This window comes from Lepidothrix coronata, unplaced genomic scaffold, assembly GCF_001604755.1.
Source record: "Lepidothrix coronata isolate B3197 unplaced genomic scaffold, Lepidothrix_coronata-1.0 Scaffold16, whole genome shotgun sequence".
NCBI lineage: Eukaryota > Metazoa > Chordata > Aves > Passeriformes > Pipridae > Lepidothrix > Lepidothrix coronata.
This window is the reverse complement of record NW_016690196.1, coordinates 6,674,786-6,683,128: the sequence shown is the minus strand read 5'-3', so window position 1 is coordinate 6,683,128 and position 8,343 is coordinate 6,674,786. Positions and strand designations below refer to the sequence as shown.

The following is an 8,343-nucleotide window of genomic DNA, read 5'->3' as shown; positions in this document are numbered from 1 at the left end:
GTCTTCCTCTGGATCCCACGAGTGGTTAAAAAGGTTCTCAAGACTCCAAGATTATATATCTTCCAGTTCAGGCAGGAATGCTCAGTACCTCCCTCAGGGCGGGGGGTTCCTTAATGGGTGTGAGGACAAGAGCAAGAGCAACTCCTATCTCGCAGGCCTCTTAGCACCTAGTTTATAGCCTAAATGACTCTGACTCTGTGATCCTGTCATCCCGGCCACCTCTCCGCCCGCTCCCGCCCGCCCCGCTCCTCCCGCCGCGGCCCCTCCAGGGCGGCAGGGGCCGCTGTGGGGCGGGAGCGCACCCGCCGGGCGGGGGTTCCGCCGCCGCCGGGAGCAGAGCCGAGGGGAGCCGGCCGGGACCGGGGCCAGGCCGGAGCCGGGGCCGGCCTGCAGGTGGGTTGGCGAGGCCGCTCCGGCGTGGTCGCGGAGGGTGAGCCGGGCCGCGGGCGGCAGCTGCCCCGCTCGGCGGGCGCGGGCGATGGCCGCCGCCGCGCTGCCGGGCCGCTCGCTGCGAACGTGGCCGCCGGGCGGGGAGGCGACCCTGGGGCCACGATCGCCCCGCACCCGGCCGGGCGCTGCGCTGCCTCTCCCGCGGGGCTGGTCCCTGGGCAGAAGCCGCCGGAGCCTTGGGGCAGAGAAGCCCTGGAGCGGCAAGCGGGGTCCCCGCTGGGCTCTCTCCTCCCGGGATCCCCGGTGTCGCCGGGGGCGGGGGGCGCGGACGGTGCCCCGGGGCGGCAGGGAGCCGGAGCCCGGTGCCCCATTCGTGGCCCCTGGGTAGAGGCGGCGGTCGGCCCTGGGAGGACAATGGCAGGCACTCCCTGCGGCATGGCTGCGTGCAGGGGCAGGGACAGAGAGCAGACACGGAATCTCGAGCTCTTAGCAGGGGCCGTGGACTTGTCAGCTCCGGGCTTGGATTTGACCTCAGCCCTTCCAGGCGCTGGAGACGCGCTCAAGAGTAGCAGGGCTGTAGGCAGGGATCCTTTTCATTCCCTGGGACCCAAATTTTGCATCCCAGGCAGGGGGCTGGGTGCCAGCCCGGCTCCGAAGCGGTGCCTTTCAGAGCTGTCCTGCCTGTGCCCAGGCGAGCAGCGGCCGGGTCTGTTGTCTCGCCTCCCAGGCTGTTCCCCAGGCCCCAGACTAAGGCTCCTTTCATGCCTCGCACGCCGCCTGCTCGGCCCCCCCGCTTTCTACCTGTAACACTGGCGTCCCTGTTCCTTCCCAGCCTCGTCGGGGAGGGCAGGGCCTGCTGCACTGAGTCAGCTCTCGGGGCCTGGGAATTGCTAGCGCAGGCATAGAGAGAGCCATTGTCCCTCCATAGCCTCCTCTTCACAGTCGCTGTGGGAGAGCGGAGCTGGTTCTCCTCCCATGGCAGCGCTGCGGGGGCCGGTGGGATAACAGCAGGAGCAGTCGTGCTGATGGAGCTTACGGTCCCTGTCAAGTTGGAGACGTGGCCCTTGAGTGTCGCAACCGACCCTGTCATTTATATCTGACTTCTGCAAAAGCGAATGGCATTTCTGCACCCTGCACAGGGCTACTTAATACAGGCAAGCCCAGGAGCACGTGGGCAGCTTCAACTCCAAGTGCCAGTACCAAGAGGTGTTCTTGCATCCCACAGCACCTGTACAGCCTGCAATGGTGCCCCTGCAGCAGGAGAGTTGGGGTGGAGGCATCAAACTGTCTTTTCTTGGGGGGAGAACAGGAAGGAAATAGAAAGCAGGCACAGAAATCCACCTCCATGCACTTCTTCCTGGGCTGGGAATTTCTGTGTCCTTTAAGTCACAGGAGGGAGTGTTTCTAGGTGAAACACAGCCTTGGCTTTGATCAGGTTGTTGGACTCCAAGGGCCTGGCTGCAGCAGCTGAGGATAAGAAAAGCCCCGGAGGCCTTTCCCAAGGGGATAAGAAGTTGGAGGGGAGGGCTTGCACATGAAATGGCAGGGGACTTACTTGCCTTTAAAGCTCTTAAGTTTGTAAATCTCTGAGTTCTGTGGGAGGGCTACCAAAGGTCACGGCTATACAATATTTAAACCAGGTACACCCCTAAACAGGGCCTAAATTCCTCTGACTCACTTGTTTCTGGGGGAGGAGGAATTAACATCTCTAGCCCTTTCAGTCACAGGAGCTTAGAGTTTTTCTGGTGTGCATTTATGTAGCCAGCCCACAGCACACTTACCTGGCCCCCAAGGCAATTAAGATGCTTTCTACACTGGGGAAACTGGGCATGGATGGAGCATGGACCAGGGAGACCTTCTACCCTGATGCAGGAAGTTGCAGCTTGGTGTGTGACGGGAGGATGCAGGTGGCCTTGGGTATAGGAAGTTCTTGCCTGGTTGCTCATTCTGTTGAGTACCTGGTGCCCCTGAATATTGCAGGTTTGCCTCTGTGGAGGGAAGAACTCCTTCAAGGACTATTCAAGCTGTTTTAAAGCTAGCTAGGTCACTTCCTGTAGCTTTATCGGAAGAATATCGGCTATACCTTGTTAGATAGTCCTGGTAAAATTCTAACCAGCTAGCTGCCAGGAAAGTTCCTTTCCAGCCTTCCTTTCTGGCTGTGTTTTGCTAAGTGGGTGAACTTTCATAATTTCCTCTGAGCTGCGGGGAATGCCTTGGTATGCTGCCTTCCAGGGCTGCATGGAGAAGTGGGGGAGGTTGGCAGCCCAAACCTCTGCCTCTCCTCCACTCACCTGGTGCAGCTGGAGGGGAAAGCTCTGAACTATTTGCTCCCAGGCGAAGGTTGCTCATGGCCACAGGCTTGAAACATGAGCTGCTAGGTAGGAGTTGATTTTTCCATTCAGTGACCTTTTCTTTTACCACCCAAGAGCTGTGCTAAAGTTTAAGCTATAAAGGTGAGGTGTGAGGTATGAGGTGCTCCTTGCATTTGAAGTAAGAGTGTTGTCAAAAGGAGATGGTTACAGCAGTGTTCTCTCTAAGCCTGAGAATCCAACGTTCTAAGTCCATGTGTTCCAGAGCAAACACCTTTAACAGAAGCGAATATAGATGCCTGGCCTGTGCTTTTTAACTCCTGAGGGCTTTTGCTACTCCACATGCTGCCAGCATCACTGTTGTCGCTGAGGTGGGGTCTGGGTGCTGCCTGCTGGTGGGGAGGTATTACAAGCATGCAGAGTGGACCTGCCCATGTACCAGTAGCCCGCCACCTGCCTCTTCCTCTCTCCACAGATTTTGCCTTCCCCTCGTGCTGGCTTCCCTCCCTGCAATGGCTACTGGTGAAGAGATCGCCCCTGCCCTGCAGGACTCGTGGGGGGACTTCTGGCTCTTCCGCTTCTTTGTTAATGCTGCTGGCTACGCGAGTATTGTGGTGCCGGGATTCCTCCTCATCCAGTACTTCAAGAGAAGGAACTATTTGGAGACAGGTAAGGACAGGAGCTTCCCTTCCACATCCTGCCTCCCTCTGAGCTCTCTGCACCTCCTTGGTCTGCCCTGCTCAGTTTGTTTCCCTAACCTGCTTTGTCAGACCAGGCTTGAGCTGCTCACAGAGCTGCATCCCAGTGGTGTCTAGGTGCTACTCTGAAACAAATTTCTCTGAGGCCCGTGTGCCAGCAGATCTGGAGGCTAGTAAGGAGGGAGGCTTCACCTCTTAAGCTGGTGCAGCTGGTGATTCCCAGGCTGTGGTTAATTACAGAATTGTGGAATATGCTGAGTTGGAAGGGACCCACAAGCATCATTGTGTCTCTGTGTTCTCTTACCCTATTCAGGCCGAGGCATTTGCTTCCCTGTCATCAAATCATGTGTGTTTGGCTCTGAGGTGAAGTCTGTACACCAGGAGGATGGGTCTCTGCCACCCCGGGCAGAGCCCACAGAGTCCTCCACAGCCCGACAGGTCTTCAAGCTGCTCTTCTGTGCTGCTGGTCTACAGGTAAGGGCCCTGTGCATGTGTGTGTGGCTGTCCCACACTGGAAGGAGGAGGTGGCTGGTGGGTTTGTGACTGTCAGTTCCTTGAAGACCAAGGATGCAGTGCTGTCCTTGATCAGGGCAGGGTTGGAGATTGGAACACAGCCTCTCAATCAGGATAGTCCACATCTAAGGGCTGTGGAGGTCCATTTAGCTTGTGTCATCTGGGCTGAGGCATCCTGTCTATCTGATTGCAGTACTCTACAGCCAGGGATAGGGAAAACTGCGAAAATTCTGTGATTCAGCAGATTGTTAGGCCTGCTTTTGTTCCTGATGTCAAATCAGCAGATAGTTTGAACTCTCTTATCTCCCAGGCTCTCCTCTGGGTCGCTGTCTGGGGCTGATGCATCCTGCCTTGATGGATTGAATTTGAATACTGGAGAGAATATACTGATTTCAGCTACAGAGAAACAAGAATTTTAAATCTTAGTTGCCCTAAGTCACAGTTACAGCCTGAGCATCATTAGGAAGGGCAGCTTTTTGGGTTTGTGAGAACTGAAAATAGTAATGTGGGCATTAAGATAGAAAAATCCAGGTGTCCCACAGCCAGCAGAAGGTACTCTCTGGCCTGCTCTCCTGCCCCATTCAGACTTGCTGCAGGTCACCATTAAGGCATCTCTGTGCCTTAATTTCTCAGGAAATGCATGATGAAAGAAAGTCTGCATTACTTTTGTGAGGGGCTCAGTATTGTACCAGAAGTAGTGAAGGTGACGGCCAAAACAGTGGTCATCCCTAGCTGACAATTACATCTGCTGGGTTTGAAATTAGAATTGATTTGGATGGAAAAACCAGGCCTAGGGAGCTGGAAGTGAAAACCAGTGCAGAGGCCACTGGGAAAACTGCCAGGACCTGCCACAGGGAGCTGGCACCAAAACCACAGCTGTGTATCGGTAACGCTCCCTGATTCTGTCAGTCTGGTTCCACAGGCTTTAAAGCAGCTTAAAGCGTAACTGCTCGCTCTCCACCAGGATGTTTGCATTGTGGGCTTCTCCCCCCTGTACACTGTGCTGGTTTAAAGGTAAACCAGCAGGGGAAATGAACTCAACTCAAAAGAGAGATTATAAGTCAGAATAACAATTTAATAAAATAATACAATAAGTACGATTATACAGACAAACAATTGGTTTTAACCCACAAAACCCAAGTGTATAACCTAGCACCCTGGGGCATGAACAGAGTGGTGTTCTTTGGGCCCCCTGAGTCCAAAGTAAAAGGAGAGGGGAAAACCTGTTGGTGAGAGTGCTGTTGCAGTCTGGTCGAGAGTGGTGTTTGCAGTCTGGTTGAAAAGTGGTGGTTGCAGTCCAGTCCAGAGTGGTGGTGGTCTGCAGTCTGGTAGAGAGCGGTGATTTGCAGTCTTCCTCTGGATCCCACGAGTGGTTAAAAAAGTCCCAAGACTCCAAGATTATATATCTTCCAGTTCAGGCAGGAATGCCTAGTACCTCCCTCAGGGCGGTGGGGGGGGTTCCTCAATGGGCATGAGGACAAGAGCACTCTTCTATCTCGCAGGCCTCTTAACACCTAGTTTATAGCCTGAGGAGCCAGGCTCTATGGGCAGATGGTGTAAATGGTTCATGGATAACAGTTTCTGGGAAATGGCATGGAAGGCTATAGAATACACAGTTTTGGGTTACACCCATACAATGATGAACTGGTCCCAGCTGTTCTAAGTAGGACAACACTGAGCAGGTTTTTTTGGAACAGGATATTCCTGGTTGTAACCACATGGACAGTGGGTTCCCTCAGACAGGTGGAATGGAGGGTGGCCCCGTTTCCCAGTGTCTCGGGGAAGTATTGCTGTGCAGACGATGAGGCAATGAGGCAACAATGGGGAAAGCAAGGATCTCCTGGGGTCTGTTCTTCATGTGGTTGCTGGCAGCTGCTGTTGTGGATCCTGACTCTCCTTCTGCTCCTTCCATTTTGCAGGCCTCCTACCTCACATGGGGTGTCCTCCAGGAACGTGTGATGACGAGAACATATGGTGCCACTGAAACGGACCCTGGTGAGAAGTTCACGGACTCCCAGTTCCTAGTGTTCATGAACCGCATCCTGGCCTTCACAGTGGCCGGTCTGTACTGCGCCCTGACCAAGCAGCCACGCCATGGGGCTCCCATGTACAAATACTCCTTTGCTTCCCTCTCCAACATCCTCAGCAGCTGGTGCCAGTATGAGGCACTGAAATACATCAGCTTCCCCACCCAAGTGCTGGCCAAGGCCTCCAAAGTGATCCCAGTGATGATGATGGGCAAACTGGTGTCACGCAAGAGTTATGAGTACTGGGAGTACCTGACTGCTGCCCTCATCTCCGTGGGGGTCAGCATGTTCCTGCTCTCCAGTGCTCCCAACAGGCACGTGTCCACTGTCACTACTTTCTCTGGCGTAGTCCTCCTGGCTGGCTACATAATCTTCGACAGCTTCACCTCCAACTGGCAGGATGCTCTCTTCACCTACAAGATGTCTCCTGTGCAGATGATGTTTGGCGTCAACGTGTTCTCCTGCCTTTTCACAGTGGGCTCGCTCCTGGAGCAGGGTGCCTTGCTGGAGTCGGTACGTTTCATGGCCCGCCACTCAGAGTTCACAGCCCATGCCGTGTTGCTCTCCGTGTGCTCTGCCTGCGGCCAGCTCTTCATCTTCTACACCATCAACCAGTTTGGGGCAGCTGTCTTCACCATCATCATGACACTCCGACAGGCCTTTGCCATCCTCCTCTCCTGCCTCATCTATGGGCACACTGTCACTGTGGTGGGTGGGCTGGGCATAGCTGTTGTCTTCATGGCCCTCTTTCTCCGTGTCTACGCCCGCAGCCGCATGAAGAAGCGCAGTAAGAAGCTCCCCCCAGGCGAGACCCCTGTACAAAAGGTCTAAGGAAGCTGAGGCCATGGCATTTAAGCCATAGCCACTGTCCTGCCTCTGGTCGAGGGTACTTGCTTGATTTCTCAGAATCTGCTGAGGAGCACAGTGGGGTATGGATAGGCAGGACTGGTGACTCAGTTTTCCACCTGCTTTTCCTGGAGAAGGGGCTGGAACAAGCCCAGGAAATGCTCTGGGCTGCTGCAGCTCTAAACCTTTCCATTTGCCTTAATAGGGTCAAAGACTTACAGCCGAGGCACAGGCCTAGGGGCATACCAGCATGGAGCTGCTGGTACACCTGCCCCACCTCTGCCTTGTGGCTTCTCCCCAAAGTCACTGATGAACAAGGGAACTCTTTTCCCTGGTACTGTCTTGCCTCTGGCTAATGCTCCTCAATTTCTGTAAGTACTACAAAGCTCGGCAGGAGGAAAGGGCAAACAAAACACTAGGTTTCTTTTTGAAACACCTCCGGGTGAGGCAAATCCCTAACTGAGCTCATCCCAAGGGTGGGAAGCTCTCAGCCTCCATCCCAGAAGGGACTCCAGGTAGTACAGGCACAGCTAAGGGAGTGACTCCCAGCCTGTCCTACCCCAGGCCTGAGATCTGCTCTGGGAGGGCACTCTGCAGTGAAAGCCAGTACCTCCCAGTTTGATTTTATCAGCTCTTTGCCCTTGCTCCAAGACACTTTTTCTTTGCTCCCTTCAGCCCTGACTTTTATGCAGAGTTTGAAGCTGGCCAGTATGGTTTCCAAGGTTTGCCGAGTTCTTCTAGGTTGCTTTTTGGTTACATCCGCTGCTGTTTCAGGCCAAAGGCTGCGCTGCCCGGAAGCCCCAGCACTGCCTCGGGGTGCCTCAGTGCCACAGTTTCTGGGCTTTGCAGTTGCCATTCAGAGAAGCACAAACAGCCCCTCTTTTTCCTGCCAACTGGAGGCATTGGCCCGAGTTTTCCCAGGGCCTGGCCAGAGCCCTGCTGTGCCTGGAGGGCTGGGATATGGGGCAGAGCCTGCTTGCGGTGCCTTGTTCCTGCTCCACAGGCAGCAGGGGATGGAATGAGTGGGCACCTGCTCCCCATGCAGCTGGGGATGGAGCAGTGAAAGCTGTTCTTCCCCAGGAGCCTGGGTTTTACTGGTCAATCCTTTTCTCCTCAACACAACCTGGCTGACAAACCAGCAGGTTTTGGTACTTTTGCAAGGCAACTTTTTTCTCTTTTTATTTTATTAAATTAAAAATATGCTGCATATAGTGCCATGGGCATAAATGTGGGGGGTTTTTATTTGTTTGGTGTTTTTTTCCCATATACCTGGAAGGAAGGGAGAGACTTCCAACCTTTCTTGTGTCCTGTGTCTCTCAGGGACAGCAAAGCTGTGTTTCCAAACACAGATGCCTCTCTCTGCCTTTGCCAAGGCAGGTATCAACCAGGGTTGGACCCAAAGCTGCAAGGCCTGACAGGAGATCCTTGCACACATGACTGGGAAGCACAGCCAAGTTTGGAATGCTGCTTATGCTGGTGGGCAGGTGGAGGAGCTGTTAGCCTAAGTCTGGTTTGGCTCCTGGGTTCCCTGCATGGTGCAGCTTGGGCAGTCCCAGTGGG

The 8,343-nt window shown here is 54.5% G+C and overlaps 1 protein-coding gene across 1 annotated transcript; it reads left to right on the top strand.

Moving 5' to 3' along the window:
- The first annotated feature begins 345 nt into the window (after positions 1–345).
- On the top strand, positions 346–8,006 carry SLC35B2 (solute carrier family 35 member B2). The gene is made up of 4 exons (XM_017806639.1): positions 346–393; positions 3,175–3,368; positions 3,711–3,871; positions 5,830–8,006. The coding sequence occupies exons 2-4, from the start codon at positions 3,212–3,214 to the stop codon at positions 6,766–6,768; spliced, it is 1,257 nt and encodes a 418-aa protein (XP_017662128.1). The 5' UTR covers positions 346–393; positions 3,175–3,211; the 3' UTR covers positions 6,769–8,006.
- The last annotated feature ends 337 nt before the right edge of the window (positions 8,007–8,343 follow it).

Bases quoted from the DNA above. Each gene is read 5' to 3' on its own strand.
- SLC35B2 (XM_017806639.1), top strand. From the start codon at position 3,212: ATGGCTACTGGTGAAGAGATCGCCCCTGCCCTGCAGGACTCGTGGGGG. The intron at 3,369-3,710 runs GTAAGGACAGGA...TACCCTATTCAG, and splicing joins AAGGAACTATTTGGAGACAG to GCCGAGGCATTTGCTTCCCT. The intron at 3,872-5,829 runs GTAAGGGCCCTG...TCCATTTTGCAG, and splicing joins TCTGTGCTGCTGGTCTACAG to GCCTCCTACCTCACATGGGG.